Source organism: Plecotus auritus, assembly GCF_963455305.1.
Source record: "Plecotus auritus genome assembly, chromosome: 2".
Taxonomy (NCBI): Eukaryota; Metazoa; Chordata; class Mammalia; order Chiroptera; family Vespertilionidae; genus Plecotus; species Plecotus auritus.
Window position 1 is genome coordinate 66,126,141 of NC_137771.1, and position 21,087 is coordinate 66,147,227.

General features: G+C 37.5%; 1 protein-coding gene across 1 annotated transcript in view; it reads right to left on the bottom strand.

The window, feature by feature from the left end:
- The window catches only part of COL24A1 (collagen type XXIV alpha 1 chain), a gene marked incomplete at both ends in the record, with an annotated part of 318,029 nt that overhangs the window by 165,727 nt on the left and 131,215 nt on the right, over window positions 1-21,087 (bottom strand). The window contains one exon of the mRNA XM_080655503.1: window positions 4,541-4,594. Within this exon, the coding sequence (XP_080511629.1) occupies window positions 4,541-4,594 (54 nt within the window). The remainder of the gene's footprint in view (window positions 1-4,540; window positions 4,595-21,087) is intronic.

Genomic DNA, 21,087 nt, shown 5'->3' on the forward strand with positions numbered 1-21,087 from the left:
ATCAGAATCTAATCTGGGTGGACTGCAAAGGCAGAACCTAAGGTCGGGGCTGAGGAGGGGTTTTAAGGGCAACAGCTGTTTGGTGTAAGGTGTAAGAAAGCGGTTTAATTTTTTAATGACAGGTTTGGCAGTATAGTGCATATGGCTGGCTATCAGTCCAGATATAGGGATTATGTATTTTTGTCTGCCAAGAGCATCTCCTCCTGCTGAAAAAGGCTTTTCCCCCCAATTTAAGCAACTCTATTCTATATAATCTATCTATACTAATAAAAGGGTAATATGCTAATTAGGCCAGGTCAACCGACCATCTTCTGGATGTCCGACTTCCTTCTGGACAAAGCCATGGAGGTGGGGGCAGCGGCAGTTGGGGGCAAGATCAGGCCGGCAGGGGAGGGCAGTTTGGGGCAATAAGGCCAGCAGGGGAGAGCAGTTGGGGGAGAGATCAGGCTGGCAGGGGAGGGCAGTTAGGGGCAATCAGGCAGGTAGTCACAGGCAGTTAGGGGCAATCAGGCAGGCAGGTGAGTGGTTAGGAGCCAGCAGTCCCAGATTGAGAGAGGGATGTCCGACAGCCTGTGCAATCAGGCCTAAACCAGCAGTCAGACATCCCCCAAGGGGTCTGCGATTGGAGAGGGTGCAGTCTGGGCTGAGGTAACACCTCCCCCCCTCCGCCCATGCACGAATTTTGTGCACCAGGCCACTAGTACTTAATAATTATAATAAAGGACTATGTTACTGGTTTATGTATTTATTATACTATACTAGTTATCATTAGTTTATCATGTACTCTTTCTACTACAGGGAACTTTGTGTAAAAAGTAAAGAAGTACAAGCCTTAACCTAGAAGCTGTGATTACTGAAGGATTTATCACAAGAGTGACATGATGACATCTATACTTTCCAAACATTATTCCATCAGCAATTTGGAAGTAGCATTGAAGAAGTGCCAGACTAGAAGCAGGAGGAACACTTGGAGGGCTATTACACTAATCCTGGTGAAAAATAAAGAGGGCCTAAACTACAACATTGGCAGTGAAAATAATTTTAAGGGAAAAGAGAGGAAATTTTGAGTCAGAGATCAGGATAAAGGTGGTAATTGATGGTATGAGGTCATTCAGGAGTCAAGACAGTGTTTGATGCAAAACACATGTAGAACCTGAACATTTAGGAGAAAGAGGAATTCTTCCATGGAAAGAGAAAGAAAGGGCAAACATTGCTGTAGATAGGGAAAGTTTATAGATGGCCAATAGGGTTGCCAGATAAAATACAAGATGCCAAGTGAAATCTGAGTTTCACATAAACAATGAATAACTTTTAGTATAAATATGTTCCAAATATTTATTCCAACTGTGTTTTCTCACAAGTGTCCTTTCCCTGAATGCCATACATCTCACTTGTCTGTTTGCAAATTCTTACTCATTCATCATGTCAGATCAAGTGCTACCTTGTTTAAAAAGTGTAATCTAAGTCCCCCAACCCTACACTCATACAGTATTACATATTATATATTATTCATATCTACACTAATAAAAGAGAAAGATGCAAATTGACCGTACCTTTGCGATGCCCACCAGCCAATCAGGAGTGAGTATAAAAATTAACCTCATTGCCTCCATGGAGATTGACAGCAGGGAGGAGGCAGCTCCCAGCATGGCCTGCTTGGCCGTCACCACAGCAACCGGGGAGCAGGCAAGCATGGCCACAGGCAGCACCCAGCAGGGCCTCAGCATCTCGGGAGCAGTGAAGCACAGCCTGCAGGCAGCACCCAGCCTGGCCTGCTTGGCCGTCGCCACGGCATCCAGGGAGCAGGCAAATCCAGCCCGCAGGCAGCACCCAGCACGGCCTGCTTGGCAGTTGCTGCGGTGTGGAGCAGACAGGCCCCACAGAGAGCAGAGAACCATGGGGAGCGGGCCTAAGCTATCAGTAGGACATCCCCTGAGGGCTCCCGGATTGGAGAGGGTGCAGGTCAGGCTGAGGGACAACCCCTCCCCCCATGCACGAATTTCGTGCACTGGGCCTCTAGTCCTATATAATCCTATATAATAAAGAGCTAATATGCTAATTAGACCAAACAGCAGAACAACCACCCAGACATCCTTCTGGACGACCATCCAGACCACCTCCTGGATGAAGCTGGGGCTGCAAGGGCCAGCCAAGGCTGGGAGGGGCTGCAAGGGCTGATGGAGGCTGCGAGGGGCTGCGAGGGGCTGCGAAGGCTGAGCCCCTGCACAAATTTTGTGCATCGGGCCTCTAATGGTTAATATAAAGATTTTCCTGCAAATCTTTCTCTAGATTGTAAGTTTCTTGAAAGTAGGGATCAGAACTTTTAATCTTTGTAGCCCTAGGGTCTAGCACAACAGCTGTTACACAAGAGGCAGCCAATAAATATTTGCTGATTGAACTGGATGTCCTATTTCAGATCTTCAGATAGTCTTTTCTACCTCATTTTCTTGCCTTAAATTTCTTTTTTTTAAAAATATATTTTATTGATATTTTACAGAGGGGAAGGGAGAGGGATAGAGAGTTAGAAACATCGATGAGAGAGAAACATCGATCAGCTGCCTCCTGCACACCTCCTACTGGGGATGTGCCCGCAACCAAGGTACGTGCCCTTGACCGGAATCGAACCTGGGACCTTTCAGTCCACAGGCTGACGCTCTATCCATTGAGCCAAACCGGTTTCGGCTCTTGCCTTAAATTTCTCTCCTATTTATAGCATCCTGCATTCTGACACAAGAAGTATCTTTTTAAAACATAAATCACCAAGGACACTTTACTACTTAAATATCTTTGATTACTTCATGATGCCCAGGGATAACGTAAAAACTCTTCATGATGGTATTAATTGTTCTCCACAATTTAATTTCAAAGCTAAGTGTTTGAGAGATCAGACTTTGAAATTGCACCTGGGTTAGAATCTGGCTAGGTAATGATAGTTATGTGACTGTGGAGGAACAACTTAACCCACTGTAAAATGGGAATAATGTCTACCTAATAATGCTGCTGTGAAGATTAAATGAGATGTCTCTAAAACATTTATTCTACTAAATAGCAATCTGTGAGAGGGATATGTTCCAACACTTTCAGTGAATGCCTGAAACTGTGGATAGTATCAAACACTAAATATATTGTTTTTCTTATATGTATATACCTATGGTAATATTTAATTTATAAATTAGGAACAGTAAGAAATTAACAACAATAACTAATAATAAAATAGAACAATTATAGTACCATACTGCAATTAAAATAATATTGTGTTCTCTTTCTCTCTCAAAATATCTTATTATACTGTATTCACCTTTCACTTACAGCTTCTCTTTGACGTATCCAAATTGCAAGCATCACGACTCTTGCACTTTGGGGCCATTATTAACTACAATAAGGGTTACTTGAACATAAACACTGCAATATTGCCACAATCAATCTAATAACCAAGACAGCTACCAAGTGGCTACGAGGTGAGCAGCACACACAGCCTGGATGCTCTGGACAATGGGATGATTCATTTCCTTGGTGGGACAGAGCAGGACCACATGAGATTTCATTACACTAATGAGAACGTCATGCGATTTAAATTTATGAACTGCTTATTTCTGTAACTCTCCATTTAATATTTTTGGACCATAGCTGACCACGGCCTTGAAACTGCAGAAAGCAAAACTGCAGATAACAAGGGACTACTACAGCCATATTGATATCCTTTAGATTCATCGCCCATCACTTCCTCTCCACTCATACTGATAACCTTCTACAGCAGCTGTACTTCATAACCTGACAATTCTCCAAACTTCAGGCTTTCCTGTCTTTCTATATCTTTATTGTCTCAATACTTTTATTTATTATAATGTTCATTCTATGTCAGCCTCTTGACAAAGCTTGGTATTTAAATTTTTGCTATATATATATATATATATATATATATATATATATATATATATATATATCTCAAACCTCTTACTGGTACCATCATTAATTAATGAGTTGAATAAAATTTCTGACCCATGCTTACTTCATATTTGCCTGAAATGGAAGTTTAAAATGCTTAGTTTTTTTAAAAGATATTTCATGCTATATCAATTCTAGCACATCATAGGCTTTCTTTTATTTTAATCTGTGGATACTTTATGAGCACTAAAGGGTTTTAGTGGTCAGAACACTTACATCCATTTATTATATACTATGACGTTTTAGGTGTGTCTTTTTCATCTCGTTAAAAAATACTTTTTCAATGATTTATGTGCTTTTCAAATACTGCCATCCTAATCTAAATCTAGTCTAAACCAGAAAAAGAGTTTTTCAATGACCTGAACCCAAAAGATTGGATAACATACTCTAACTCAACAAAGGGCACCAAAAGAACCAGACATGCAAACTATTTCCTGATTATCTTGAAACAAGATGTACATAGTTTATTAAATGCACCTGAGACAGCTCAAAAATGTCCAGAAATGTTCTGATTTCCTAACGTATTTTTTAAGCAATTCATTGAAGTGTGAGATTAGAAAACTATAGATGCCATACTTTTTTTTTTTTTTTTTACCTTTGATCCTTCAGGGCCATTTTGTCCAGGAATACCAATATCACCTGGAAAACCCTAGGGAACATAAAAATGAAAAGTTTATTCCATAGCAGATTACTTTCAATCTATTAAGCTTTGCTTTTCTCTCATGTCCAGTTAGAACAATTTGTAGTCCTCAAAAACTCAATATTAAAGGTTAATTGTTAGGCAGTTAACATTGGGAATACTAAACTTACAAAGTGTACTAAAACAGAGCTTGCTATATCAGGCATTCACGAACAATCCTCAGACCTCTAATCCAGTCTAAGGGAGTGGAAGTCTTATTCAAAAAATCATCTACAACTTGGGAAAAAGGCAAAAGGTCTGTAACAGGTCCTTTCAATGCCACATAGGACTCAGAGCCACCCAAGGACTCACTGTTTACTAACTGTATGGTAGCTAGTAGATTTTTGTTAGGTAGTGGTATAAATAACTAGTGTCTGATGAGAAAAATAACCCCAAAGATTATGGATTAATATACCGGGTTTTAATCAGTGTTATATCTAACTCAACTATCTTATTCTATTATTCCCATATCTATATATACTATATAAAAGCTTAAGCAACTGGCCAACAGGCCAACTGGTCAGTAGCTATAACGCGCAATGACCACCAGGGGGCAGACGCTCAACCCAAAGGCATGGAAACATGAAACAGACTGATGAATCTCAGAGGGAAGGGGGAGGGGAGAGGGAGGGAAGAGATTAACCAAAGATCTTATATGCATACTAGAGGCCTGGTGTGCATATTTGTGCACTGATGGGGGTCCCTTGGCCTGGCCTGCCGGGATTGGGCTGAAACCGGCTCTCCAACATCCCCTGAGGGGTCCTGGATTATGAGAGGGTGCAGGCAAGACCGAGGGACTCTGCTGGTGTGGGAATCAGTGCCCCAGGCCTCTAGTATGTCTATAAATACTTATCTCCTCAAATGCTCATTGAATTCATCTTAACCTCTTACTGGTACCATCGTTAATTAATGAGTTGAATAAAATTTCTGACCCATGTTTACTTCATATTTGCCTGAGAATCATAATTTTTCCTTTCTGGAAATTATGCTTTAGTAGACTAAAATAGCCTAAGAAACAGAGATGTACTATAATGTTAAATAAACTCTATGCTGGGAAAAGGCCTAGAATGTTACTCTAAACTAATTAGATTAATCTTATTTCTGAAATAATGAATAAGATTGTTGTTCATCATGACCAGTTTCAATAATAATAATAAGCTAAGGATTACTATTTTACTTATATTAATTTTCTAGATAAAGCTGTTTCTGTGTTTCCTGTGGACATGGACAAAGCAATAGAAAGTCAGAGAAGTTCAAGAATTAGCATCTTTAAAAGTAAAGGAGGGTCCAGTGAATGTAGGCTAGAAAAGGTAGTCCAGTGGAGGGATCAATATGATGGTAATAAAAACTCCCATAAGTAAAAGAGAATAGCAAATTTGATTCTGAAACACTCTTCTTGGAAAGAAAAATCCAAAGAAAGGATACTGACTCATCCAGGCTGGATTAGGGCAGAAATGCTTTGACTCCAATTTAAAACCCGGATTCGGTAGAAAAATATACCTTGGGAACATTTCTGGCAGAAAAAAAGGCAGTGGTAACAGAAAGACTGATCACAAAATCAAATTTCTGAAAGTTTTGGAATAGAATATGTTTAATACAGACTTGCTGACTGCTTTTCTAATTAAAGGAAATCAGGTTCATTTATGCCTTCTCTGTCTTAAATCATTCTTTCTTCAACTGGAAGACTAATGTTTTAAATAAAGGATTGAATAATATGTGTAAATCTTTCTTTGACCCCCATACCTTGAGTTAGGTCCCTTGTAAGAACTCTCATACCATCCTGGGTCCTATGAAGTCACTTATGTAGTGTTTTGTCTTGTTTTCCTTGTCAGATTGTAAAGTCCTTGAAGGCAATTTTATGTCGTATTAACACTCATGTTCTCCACAACTAGTGCTAAAAATAAGATTTTTGTTGTTGTTGTTGAATGACTGACTTGTTTCTTTTGAAAAGAAAAAGGACAACATGCTTGGTGGCTACTTTCCGTCACTGGGTACGGGTTTACAACCAGATTCAGAGATCCCCATGGAAAAATTAGTACTTTCTATCCAATCTTCAGATGAGTCTGGCACACCCTGTCATATCAGAAAGCAAGAACGCTATCTAGAGTCCTGTTAAAAGAACTCTAGGGAGGCAAGGAACAGACTGACATACCTCAATGTGGGAATGGGAGATAAACGAAAGAACTTATATACTTATATGCATAGCCCATGGACACGGGCAATAGGGGGGTGAAGACCTGGGAGGGGTCAGTAGGGGCTGGGAGGAGTGGAGGGAAAAGAGGAGGAAATTGGAAATATAATACTATCAATAATAAAATATATATTAATATTTTTTTAAAAAAAACAACAACAACTCTAAGAGCTTGGAGAGGATCCCACTGGCCAGATATGAAACAATATGAACTTCAATAAGAATAAGAATTGCAATGGATAAAAACATGTCAAATATGTTTAAATTCATAATTTCATAATGATACAACAAGAAAAAAAACTGTGTATGTTTAGAGGAGGAAAGGGAGCCAACTCATTATTATGAAAACTGGTAAACAAAAGTAAAGAATCAAGCATTTATTCTACCTTTCCTATATACATTATACCACTACTAATCAAATAGTAGATAAAGGAATGCATTCCAGCCAATAAAGAAAAAAAGACATTCCTAGAAGTGGAATTACTAGGTCAAATGGGAGTTCTATTTTTAATTTTTTGAGGAAACTTCATACTGTTTTCCACAGTGGCTGCACCAGTCTGTATTCGCACCAGCAGTGCATGAGGGTTCCTTTTTCTCCAAGTCCTTGCCAGCACTTGTCGTTTGTTGATTTGTTGATGATAGCCATTCTGACAGGTGTGAGATGGTACCTCATTGTCGTTTTGATTTGCATCTCTCGGATGATTAGTGACTTTGAGCATGTTTTCAAAGTCTCTCGGCCTTCTGTATGTCCTCTTTTGAAAGGGGTCTATTTAGGTCCTTTGCCCATTTTTTGATTGGATCGTTTATCTTCCTTTTGTTAAATTGTATGAGTTCCTTATAAATGTTGGAGATTAAACCCTTGTAAACTTTGGCAAATATGTTCTTCCATGCAGTAGGCTCTCTTGTTTTGTTGATGCTTTCTTTGTGGTGCAGAATATTTGATGTAGTCCCATTTGTTTATTTTCTCCTTAATTTCCATTGTCCTAGGAGCTATATCAGTGAAGATATTGCTACAATGTATGTCTGATATTTTGTTGCCTATGGATTCTTCTAAGATTTTTATCGTTTCCCATCTTACATTTAAGTCCTTTATCTATTTTGTAGGAATATATTCCAAGAAACTAGAAACACCAATCAGAAAGGATATATGCACCCCTATGCTCATAGTAGCACAATTTATAATAGCTAAGATTTGGAAACAGCCTAAGTGCCCATCAGCAGATGAGTGGATTAAAAAACAGTGGTACATGTACACAATGGAATCCTATGCTGCTGTAAAAATGAAGGGACTCTTATCATTTTCAACAGCATGGATAGATCTAAAGAGCCTTATGCTAAGTGAAATAAGTCAGTCAAAGAAAGATAAATATCACATGATCTCACCATTTGTGGAATATAATGAACAACATAAACTGATTAACTAAAGTGGATCCAGAGACATAGAAGCATCGAACAGACCATCCAACCTCAGAAGGAAGGCGGGGGGTGGGGGGAGGTTGGTGGTGGTGAGAGAGCAACCAAAAGACTTGTATGCATGCATATAAGCATAACCCATGGACACAGACAATAGGGGGATGAGGACATGTGCTGGGGAGGGATGGGAACAACTGGGGAGAGGTTAATGGGGGAAAAAGAAGACATGTAATACTTTAAATAATAAAGAATTAAAGAAAAGAAGACATGATAGAGCAAAGATATTTCCATTTTGCAATCCTCTAAATGATCTAATAGATCTAGACAGTTTAGTAACCAACTATTAATAACATCACACACATAAAACCACACAGATAATTAGACATTTTGTGCTTCCTGATGAAAGAACACATACCACCTATAGGCTTGCCCCAAACAAACAAACAAAACTGAATATGGCCAGGACTCTGTATGTGACTATCAATTCCAGGCAATACAGAAGACCAAGAAACATGCGTAATTACACCATGAGACTATAATCAGCAAAATGTGTGGGAACCACACAGGTCAAATGACTGAGGATCTTCAACAACTAAATTATAAGGGAGAAAAGGGAATAGAAAAAGATGATATAGATTAAAAGACATAGCAATAAAACAAGGCTAAACTGTGATTTTAAAAGATGCATACTTGAGTGATAAACCATCAAAGAAAAACGAGTAACTGCTTACTTTTTTGAGGAGAGATAGGCTTGTGGTTGGGTTGGGATCCATAAAAGCCTCTCGTAGTTCTATTCCTGACCTGTGTGGTGGTTACAAGAGTGTTTGTCTTGTAATTGTTTGTAATATACATTTGTTTTATATATTTTTCTGTGTCTCTATTTTATTTTTCAATAAAACAGTAAGAAAAAAGTTATTGAAGTGACTTGTATATAAATTTAAATATTGAGTATGTGCATGTGCTCTTATTTAGACATTATAAAAAGAGAGATGGAGTATTAAAAAGACATAATAGTATCAAAGACAGGGGAATGGGAGACAAAAGATGTCAACAAATCTGATTTTATAATTCTATAAGTTGAATATTTAAAAATGAGAACTTTATGTAAAAGTTCAGATAACATGTAGAATGTTGTCAAAACTTATTCCACACCATCATTAAAATTTGAGAATATTTTTAATATCTCTGCCTTTCGTTTGTTAGAATCATCATGAAATGTATGTATAAAGGGAAAAGGTAAATATTTTTGTATGAATCCTTAGCTGGAAATGTTCATATAGAGTTGGCTAATTTATATTCACTTTTTATTGTACATAGATTTCTAATTTTTTAGTTTTATATCACTTAAGCTTCCTTCATTTGCATAAATTTACTAAATATTCCTTTTCTTTTGCTATTTTAAATTCTGATTTTGTATTGGAAAAAAAGTTCAGAAAATATCAGCATAGTTATTAAGAGGCAAAAAAACAATCTCTAAAACTTGGCCAGAAAACATCTTACTATTTGAAAAATTCATACCTGGATTACTACTAAGCTGAGATCTTATCTTTTAAATAATAAGTTTTAAATAGAAAAATCAGAGTTAACTGGGTCAACTGAACCTTAATGATAACATGTCTATAAAAGAATGTTTTTAACTCTCAGATTTACTATTCAAAATGTAAATCAAATGACAGGACATGGCCATTCTTGCCAAGTAGCAAAATTTCAGAGACCTTCCAGATTGAAAGATAAAAAGTATATCATTCAGAGTCTATAATTTGATTAAAAAATTATATTGGCATGAAACTATACAGGAAGGAAATTAAAAACGAAAATTTCATAAGGATACTCTAATACATTTTAATTTAAAATAACTGGAAAACATTGCAAAGTCAAAACGGTTTCTCTTTCAATGTGCTTCACTGTCTTAATTAAGCCATCACATCACAATTGAAAGTATCACACCTAAGTGAGGAAATGAAAGAGCAGCCTGATTTCTGGTGCCTTTTTAAAAATTCGAGATATAATTGATATGTAACATTATATTACTTTCAGGTGTAAAACTTATTGATCTGATATATGTACATATAGTGAAATAATCATCACAGCAATTCTAGCTAACATCTTCACCACAAATGTTATCCTTTTTTTCTTATAATGAGAACTTTGAAGATCTACTCTCTTGGCAACTTTCAAACACATAATACAATACTATTTACTATGTCATAGTGCTGTACATTGCATCTCCATGACTTATTTTATTTTTTCATCTCCTGTCACCATATACTTGGCCCCCTTTACCCTTTACTACCCATAATGGAAGTTTGTACTTTTTGACCACCTTTACCTATTTTTGTCCCCCTCCCACCACCTCTGGCAACCACCAATCTGTTCTCTGCATTTATAAATTTTGTTTTTGTTTGTTTGTTTGATTCCACATATAAAAGAGAGCATACAGTATTTCTCTTTCTCCGTCTGACCTATTTCACTTAGCATAATACCCTGAAGGTGCATCCATGTTGTCACAATGGTGTGATTTCACACTTTTTAAAGACTGAATAACATTTTAATGATTCAATAATACTTTATTTTTTTTTCTATTGAGCTGTATGCCACTGCTTTATCAACTTAAGTTTATGTAACATTCTAAATCCTTTGTTGCCATTTCAATAATCTTTACAGGATCTTCACCTCAAGGAGTAGATTCCATCTCAAGGAACCACTTTATTTGCTTATTCATAAGAAGTAACTCCTCACCCATTAAAGGTTTATCATGATATTCATAGCAATGAATTTTTTAACATAGCAGCTCAGTCGCATCTTCAGATCCACTTCTAATTCTAGTTATGGCGCTATCACTACCACATCTGCAGTTACTTCTTCCACTGGTCTTAACCCCTCAAAGTCACCTAAGAGGGCGGAAATCACCTCCTTCCGAATTCCTGTTACTGTTGATTTTTGACCCCTTCCCATGAATGATGAATGTTCTTAATGACATCTAGAATGGTGAGTCCTTTCAAGAAGGTTTTCAATTTACTTTGCCCAGATACTTCAGAGAGATCGCTATTTATAGCACCTACAACATCACAAAATGTATTTCTTATATAATAAACCTTGAGAGTTGAAATTACTCCTTGATCCATGGGCTGCAGGATGGGTGCTGTGTTAGCAGATATGAAACATTAATCTTTTGGACATCAAGTCAGAGCCCTTGGGTGAGCAGGTTAATTGTCAACCAGTAGTAATATTTTGGGAAAAAAAAGTTTTTTTCTGAGCAGTGGGTCTCAACAGTGGGCTTAAAATATTCAGTAAACCATGCTGCAAACAGATGTGCTGTCATTTGGGCTTTGTTGTTCATTTACAGAGCACAGGCAGGGTGGCCCTAGGATTTTTGGAATGGTAAATGAGCACTGGCTTTAATGTAAAGTCAGTAGCTACATTAGCCCCTAACAAGAGATTCAGCCTGTCCTTTGAAGCTTTGAAGCCAAGCATTGACTTCTTTTTAGCTGGTATGTTTATGGAATCTTCTTCCAATATGAGGCTGTTTCATCTACATTGAAAATCTATTGTTTATTGTAGCCACCTTCATATTTATCTCAATTAGATCTTCTGGATAAAGTGCTGTGGCTTCTACATCAGTATTGTTCCTTCACCTTGCACTTTTATGTTTTAGAGATGGCTTCTTTTTTTAATCTCATAATCAACCTCTGCTAACTTCAAACTTTTCTTCTGCAGCTTCCTCTCTCTCAGTCTTCAGAGAATTGAAGAGTTCGGCCTTGTTCTGGATTAGGTTTTTGGCTTACGGGAATGTTGTGGCTAGTTTGGTCTTCTACCTAGACCACGAAAGCTTTCTCCATCTCAGCAATAAGGCTGTTTCACTTTCTTATCATTCATGTGTTCACTAGAGTAGCACTTTTAATTCCCTTCAAGAACTTTTCTTTTGCATTCACAACTTGGCTAACTGTTTGGTGCAAGAGACTTAGCTTTTTTTTTTTTTAATTTTTCTCACCTTTCAATATGCCTTCCTCAATAAGCTTAATCATTTCTAGCTTTTGACATAAAGTGAGAGTTTGCAACCTTTCCTTTTACTTGAACACTTACAGGCCATTGTAGGGTTATTAATTTGCCTATTTCAATATTGTTGTGTCTCAAGGAATAGAGAGGCCTGAGGAGAGAGAAAGAGACTGGGGCATGGCCAGTGACTGCAGCAGTCAGAACACTCAACATTTACCATTTAAGTTCACCTTCTTACGTGGCTGTATTTCATGGTACACCAAAAACAGTTACAATAGTGATATCAAAGATCACAGATCACAGACCAAAGAAACAAATATAATAATGAAAAAGTTTGAAATATTGTACAAATTAGCAAAATGTGACACAGAGACACAAAGTGACCAAATGCTGTTAGAAAAATGGTACCAATAGACTTGCTCTGTGCAGAGTTGCCACAAAACTTCAATTTGTAAAAATACTATGTCTGTGAAGCTCAGTAAGGCAAGGCACATAAAATGAGGTATGTCTGTATGGTATAAAATAAGGGGGACAATGTAACTTTTTTTGTACGTGGCTGTCTAGTTTTGCCAACACCATTTATTGAAGAGACTATCTTTCCCCACATTTTATATTCTTGGCTCCTTTGTCATAGATTAATGAACATATATAGTTAAGTTTATTTCTGGGCTTTCTATTCAGTTCCATTGATCTATGTGTTTGTTTTTATGCTGACACAATACTGTTTGGTTAGTATATCTTTGGGATATTGTTTAAAACCAGGAAGCATGGTGTTTCTAACTTTGTTCTTCTTTCTCAAGATTGCTCTGGCTATTTGGAGTCATTTTTGGTTCCACACAAATTTTAGAATTGTTTGTTCTATTTCTGTAAAAAAGGCCATTGGGGTTTTGATAGGGATTGCCTTAAATCTGTAGATTGCTTTGTGTAATATGGGCATTTTAATAATATTAATTCTTCTAAACAATAATAGAAAATCTTTTCATTTATAGTATTTTTAATTTCTTCTATCAATATCATAGATTTTAGTGTATAGGTTTTTCACCTCCTGGCATTGTGTCCTTTCTGATGCAATTATAAACAGAACTAGAGGCCTGGTGCATGAATTCCTGCATGGGTGGGGTCCCTCTGGGTGGTCTGCAGGGATCGGGCTGAAACCCGCAGTCCAATGCCGCCTGCAGCTCCTACCTACTGCTCTTGCTCATCCCAACCCCACTGTGCCTGCCCTGAGCTTGTGCCCAATCAGTCCTGATCAGGAGAGGATCTCGCTGCTGCAGCAGCACTCACCAGCCATGAGCCCTGTGTTTGGCGCCTTCCCAAGGGGAGTGGCCTGCAGCATCAGGCTGAAACCAGCTCTCCAACATCCTCCGAGGGGTCCTGGATTGCAAGAGGGTGCAGACCAGGCTGAGGGACCCCACCGGTGCATGATCAGGCGAGGGAGAGACCACGGGAGGGCTCCAGGGCATGTCCAACCCATCTCGCTCCATCCTGATTGGCCCGACCCCAGCAGCAAGCTAACCTACCAGTCAGAGCATCTGCCCCCTGGTAGTGAGTGCACATCATAGTGAGCGGTTGAGCAGCCTTAGCATATTACATTTTGATTGGTTGTTCTGCCTTTTGGTCTATTTGCATATTACCCTTTTATTATATAGGATTGTTTTCTTAATTTTTCATTCTGATAGTTTGTTAATAGTGTTTGGAAACACAACTGATCTTTCTATACTGATTTTATATCTTGCATCTGATGCCTTCCTAACAGAAATAATATAATCATCAATTTTTATCAAGAAGTAGAAACCTAAAGAAGCTTGAGAAATAATAAGTAAAAATGCGTCTTTTATTTTTGGACCCCATCTGTTTACTGCACAGGGAAGAGTGACTCATCATTCTCTTCAGTAAAACAATGCTTTATTATTCTCTAATTACTAAAGGCTGGAGACTAATTCACACACATTTTTTAAAGCAAAACCTGGGAATCAAAAGCACTAGCAGATTCCATTAGTTTCCTGGGATATTATAAAAGTCAAATATTATTATTCTGATTCTGGCAGTATAGTAGTCAGGAGTTTGGAAGCTAGAATGTCGTAATAAAGTAAGTGTACAATGCTCTATGGCATATATTAAGCACATTAGTGCTTTGCAACAGGAGTGAAGTCTGTTTTCTATTGATATTTATAGTCCTTTTGATAAAAGGAAATGCTTCAAATGGATAAACAATCCACAAAACAATCTAATGGGTAAAGTAATAATAGCGTATCAGTAAAATGAAATCAACCTGAATGTAGCGACCTGGACGAGTCTCAAATGCATTATGCTGAGTAAAAGAACTCACATTATAAAGGATTACATTATATAATTTTACTTATATAAAAACTTTAGGAAAATGCAAATTAATCTATACTGACAAAAAGTAGATCAGTGGTAGTCTGAAAAGGCGAGGGGCAGGAAAAACAGAAGGGAGAAGTTACAAAAGGTGAACAAGGACACTGGTGAGTTTGACAGATACATTCACTACTTGGTCTTGGTGATGTTTTATACATACATGAAAATTCTATAAAATTTCATAATTTAAATATATTCATCTTATTATTTTATAATATAACTACTTCCGTAGGTCAATTATACTTTAATAAAGCTGTGAAGAAAGGTAATTAGTATCAGGTATTTTAGATAATCATTTGTTTTTGGTAGGCAACAGTTTGTAACAATTTAAATTCATTGACTTTTCCCCCAGAGTAAATGAGTAAAGTTCAGATTTTGGATTATTTATTTTGAGAAATTTAAACATTTCTAATATTTTATAAGACAGCTTTAAAATGCTTGGTTATTATAGCTAAGAATACCATTTAGGCCATTTAACTCCTAAAATTTTTCAAATTTTCATTGATTTTTTTATACCCATTTTGCTTTACATATACAAGAACTCAATATGGTTTGGCTTAAATTTATCTTCTTTGTAGTTTTTTAAGTGTAAAAAAAAGTAGAGATGAATATATCCTTTAGAAAAATAGTCATATTAAGAAAAGATAAAACTAACAAATCATTTAAGATAGGATAACATATAAATTATGAATTGCTAGAGGGATAAGCTATATAAAGCCTCATCTGGTGCTGGGCATACAGCACATTCAATAAATATTTGATGGCCTGAATTGACGACCAAGTTAAAAACAAATTGAATAATTTTATTTTCAATTACCCAGTTTCAAAAGTTACCCCTTGAGAAACCAAGCCAAAAAAATACCAAAACAACAACAACAAAAAACCCTAAGTCAACCAGCATAGCTTCTATATATAGGACTGAAATTTCACATATGGAAACAAGAAAGAATGCACCCAGAGGGAGAAAGGACCTATAAGAGGAGAATTCAGTATGAAACATAGATCCAAAAAAATAATCATAAAAGTCTGTTCTTTAGCATTTGTGGAAATACATACCATTTCAGTAATATAGTCAGTAGGAAAGTAATAAAAAAAAGATTAAAATTTCCTTTTCTGAGTGAGAATAACCCATCCAAAAGTTAATGCCAAAAAAATGTGAAGAGTAAAAGTAATAAATTCACTTTCCCAGTAAACTATAGAAACTAAACTTTAGCACAAGGCAGCACACAACTGCAAATTAAGGAACTGTTCCATCTTCTGAGATAACCAAAAATAGAAAACGAGCTTCTAAAAAAATAAATGCAAAATAAAGAATTCATCTAGGTATCTGGCTCTCTTTCATTCTCTTTTGCTGTTTTAGATCTAAATAGCCATCATAAACAGATTTTTTTCCATTATGATATGTTGAAAATCTTTGTAAATGATTACTGCTATTCATATATTTTCCTCTTTTGTAATTCTATATATTTGAGCAAAAAATATAGTACAGCTGAATTCCATTTATATGTTGCATCCTAAAAACTCAGCAGAGAAAAATCCACAACAGCAAAGACAATAAAATTCCTTATGATACAGCATACACTCCTTGTGCTAAATAAGACTTTGTTTAAATAGTATTCACAGTATGTTTGAAGTCACTCTTAAAAGAACCTATAAGTCAATTGCAAAGTCCACTGTTATTTTACTGAAATTTTCACAATATTACATTAAATTTATAATTTTTAAATAAACTATTTTGATCATAATTTGGTACGTAGGTTTATATGACCTGTAGTAACAAAAAGCAGATCAGGAGTAGACTGGGGAAGGGAGGAACATGAGGGTCAGAAAAGAAAGGCTGCAAAGAAGCTTTGTGGTTTGACAGATGTGTTCACTATTTTTATTTTGGTGACTGTTTCACAAGTTATACATACATCAAAAATTATCAAATTGTATAAATGTATGCAGTTTGTTACATGTAAATTATACCTCAAAAAAACTATAAAACAAATAGGTCATTGGTATTGCGTGTTTTTGATAATCACTTGCTTTTTGGTAGACAACAGTTGGCAACCATTTGAATATCCTTAGAGAACTTGTCCCCAGATAAAAATCAGTGAAGCTCAGATTTCAAATTGTTTTGGGGGATAATAGCATGACGATGATTTGATGCTTACCTTTGGATAAGTATCATTTTAGGTACTCGGTGTCTATATATGTGTCTCATTTCAAATTCTAATGAGTGTCTTCATTAATCCTATCAGTCCACTCATTCAACATGGAGTTACTCAGTGACAGGCATGGTTCTTGGCACTGAACATATGTGCTACAAAACAAAAACATTCCCTGGCTTCATAAAATGTATATTCTGGAAACTATCTCAGAATCTCCCCCTTTCAGTGCGTGTGTGTTTGTGCCAGGGAGTGGGAAGTTAGGTGATTTAAAAAGCTGACTTATATTGTTTTGAGAAAGTGGTATGTATCAATTGCCTACTGTCGTTCTAAATGCACAGCTACGGACCTGTGCCACTCTATGTTGTTTCCCATACTTTCTTTTTCCAAATGGAATGAATCTTGTGACTGTGTTGTTTTCTTTCTAAAATTATATACTGGTTAGTTGGGATGTATTCCTATATCTAGGACTCACTGAGAAAAATGCACCTTACTCCAAAAAGCTGGCCTTGAAGCTGTTAGCAATAATTGACTAATACATTGGGTTATCCTACTTTGCATAAGGAGAGTGCATTTTCAAGTGTGTGGGTGGCTATGCTATATTATCAGAGGCATTTTAAAAACTGAATAAATGGGAAGAAAGATCAATGTAGATACTGGGTGCCAAAGATGTGACCTAAGAGGGCATTTTAAAAAATATGCTCACCACCTCTTTTTGACAATACAAGAATTATGATACTAGGCCTGACCACTGAGCTTCTGAATACTCTGCCTTGGAGACAGCTTGGAATCAAAGGTCTTATGCAATTTGACAAAACCTAGTTTTACAACCTTATCTGTCACTCCATACCAACTCAAGGAATCTATATCAGCTTGTACGTTTTATTCACTATTCTATAAATCCAACATGCATATTACTTAGATGTCAGGCTCTGCTCATGTGATTTACCCTGCCTGAAAAGCCTTCCCCTTTTCCTGCCATTTATTTATCAACAAACTAATTCAAGACCCATCCTTTCCATCCAGTTTTCCCTAATTCTTCCACCTCATGTTACTTTCTCTACTAACACTGAAATCTGACTACTCATTTAACTCTCATATAATGCCTTTATCAAATATATATATATACACCTTATTTTACCCAACTAGACTACAAATTTCCTTAATATATTATTGTATATAACTTACGTGTTTACTAGGTACAGCTTTGCACACAATAGGAACTCAAGACATAAATGTTTATTGACTGGCTTAATCAGGTGTTTTCTTTCATAACCACTTCTTGAATAACAACTAAAAATACCAAGTTCTTCCACCAAACCCAAGTGGTAAAAGTTAACAAAAAATAATAGGTTTAAGTGAATGGAACCCATCAACTCATGTAGTTGGCCACAGGCTGGCTTATTCTGTTAAGTCAATTAAGGTGCTAAAATGGACATTTAGAAGCATGCTTTTGCTTGATGAGAGCAGACTCTTTAAATGAACTTTGGTGTTTTGTCTCTAATGAAGACCACCCTGGCAGAAAAGAGGACCCAATGCTTGGCTACTTCTGATATCTCTGTGATTACTGGTTTCAGCTCATTTTTATAGCAAACAACTGGCCCCATTTATGAAGAACATCATCCAAAACTCAACTATTTGATAATCTCTGTAGTAAAGGGAGGTTAACAGCTGAATCAACAAACATTCTAACTATCCTGCAACCACATTCAAAGGTGGTTTACTGTTAGCATTGGGAGAAATCATGGGGTTAGTGCTCAAAACTGATACTACTATGCTTAAAGAAATAGAAAAGATTACTGTATGGCATTTTCCATATATTCTTATTAAGAAAGAACCAGTATGGAAAATTTTTTAAAATAAATCTTTATTGTTCAGATTATTACAGTTGTTCCTCTTTCCCCGCCCCCTCCACCCCCATAGCTCCTCTCCACCGGGTTTCCACCCCACCCTCTGACCTTGATTCCCCCACTGTCCTCATCCATAGGTGTATGGTTTTTGTCCAATCTCTTCCTGCACCCCCCACACACATTTCCCCCTGAGAATTATCAGTCCACTCCCTTTCTATGCCCCTGATTCTATTATATTCACCAGTTTATTCTGTTCATCAGATTTTTTATTCACTTGATTTTTAGATTCACTTGTTGGTAGCTATGTATTTGTTGTCACTTTGTTGTTCATAATTTTTATCTTTACCTTTTTCTTCTTCTTCCTCTTCTTAAAGAATACCCTTCAGCATTTCATATAATATTGGTTTGGTGGTGATGAACTCCTTTAGCTTTTTCTTATCTGTGAAGCTCTTTATCTGCCCTTCAATTCTGAATGATACCTTTGCTGGGTAGAGTAATCTTGGTTGTAGGTTCTTGCTACTCATCACTTTGAATATTTCTTGCCACTCCCTTCTGGCGGGCATAGTTTCTGTTGAGAAATCAGCTGACAATCGTATGTGTACTCCCTTGTAGGTAACTAACTGTTTTTCTCTTGCTGCTTTTAAGATTCTCTCTTTGTCTTTTGCTCTTGGCATTTTAATTATGATGTGTCTTGGTGTGGTCCTCTTTGGATTCCTTTTGTTTGGGGTTCTCTGCGCTTCCTGGACTTGTAAGTCTATTTCTTTCACCAGGTGGGGGAAGTTTTCTGTCATTATTTCTTCAAATAGGTTTTCAATATCTTGCTCTCTCTCTTCTTCTGGCACCCCCATAATTCGGATGTTGGTACGCTTGACGTTGTCCCAGAGGCTCCTTACACTATCTTCATATTTTTGGATTCTTTTTTCTTATTTCTTTTCCAGTTGGGTGTTTTTTTCTTCTTTGTATTTCAAATCTTTGAATTGATTCTTGCGATCTTCTAGTCTGCTGTTGGATCTCTGTATATTATTCTTTATTTCAGTCAGTGTATGCTTAATTTCTAATTGGTCCTTTTTCATATCTTTGGGGGTCTCACTAAATTTCTCGGAGGTTTCTAGAAGATTCTTGAGTAACCTTATAACCGTAGTTTTGAACTCTACATCCAGTAGTTTGCTTCCCTCCATTTCTTTCATTTGTGACCTGTTTTTTTGTCTCCACATTTTGGCTGCTTCCCTGTGTTGATAGAGTAGCTTTGTGTGCTAGGTGTCCTATAGGGCCCAGTGGCTCAGCCTCCCTAATTACCTGAGATAGACACTCTTGGTGCACCCCTTTGTGGGCTGTGTGCACAGTCTTGTTGTAGTTAAGCCTTGATTGCTGTTGGTATCACAGGGAGGAATTGACCTCCAGGCCAATTGGCTGTGAGGATCAATTGTGTCTACAATGGGAGAACTTCTGTGCTGAAGACACCTTTATGGGGCAAGACTTCCTTTAGTGGGGCTTTGGCGCTCACTGAGTCTGCCCCCTGAGTGTGTCTCATGGATGTGAAAAGTTGTAATCTGGTATGGTCTCACTCTGACCACTGGGTACACTGGCTCTTGAATCTCCAAGGAGGTGCAAAGTCAGCCACTGCCTGAGGCCACCCAGCAAGAGCTACAGAGAGATCTGAAGATTCCTCCTCTTTGTTTGGGGTTTGGAGGTGCCCAGATGAGGCCCAGCTGTGAAGCAATGCAAGCTGCTGTCCAGCCTTGGGCCTTCTTTTGGAGGCTCTGGGGCTCTCTGACCCAGCTGCATTTTGTTAGGTTTTAGATTGCAAAAGGCCAGTCCATTCATATGCAAAAGCCTCTGTGCACAGCTTGGGTGGGGTTGTAAATTGGGTGGGGCAGGGTCTCAGGGAATGACCAGGGTGGAGCAAACAGCAATGGCTGACCATCAGCCCTGCCCTGAAGAGGTCCCTGGGTCTCTGTGTCCCCCCGCGGCACCATGGAGGAACAATGATCGCTGCAAGCACTTCTGAGAGAAAGCCGCCCTCATGTTCCAGCCTGATGCCAGACAGTCCAGTTTCTCCCTGTATGAGTCTGGGTCCCCAGAGTCTCACCCAGAACTGGAGTTCAGAGCAGTTGGGAGTTTGTATCTCCCCCCCCTCCCAATTGAAAAAGACAACAGCGCACCCAGTTGCCAGCCCTTTTCCTTGCACACCTCTGTACCTCCGCACTTCACTTCTGCACCTCAGCATCTCCTCCCAGTCTCAGTGTGCTTTTCTCTTTTCTTCTGGTTGTATAAATTCCACTCAGCCAGCCTTCCCATTGTTCTGGATTATATCAATTTTGTCTTTTAGTTGTAGTTTTGATGTGGTTGTGCAAGGCAGCAAGTTCAGGTGTTTACCTATGCCACCATCTTGGTTCCTCTCTGGAAAAATTTTTTAAATCACTTGATGCTCTATCTTGAGACATTTTTAATATTTTAATTCTGTGAAGTGCTAAATGCATAGAT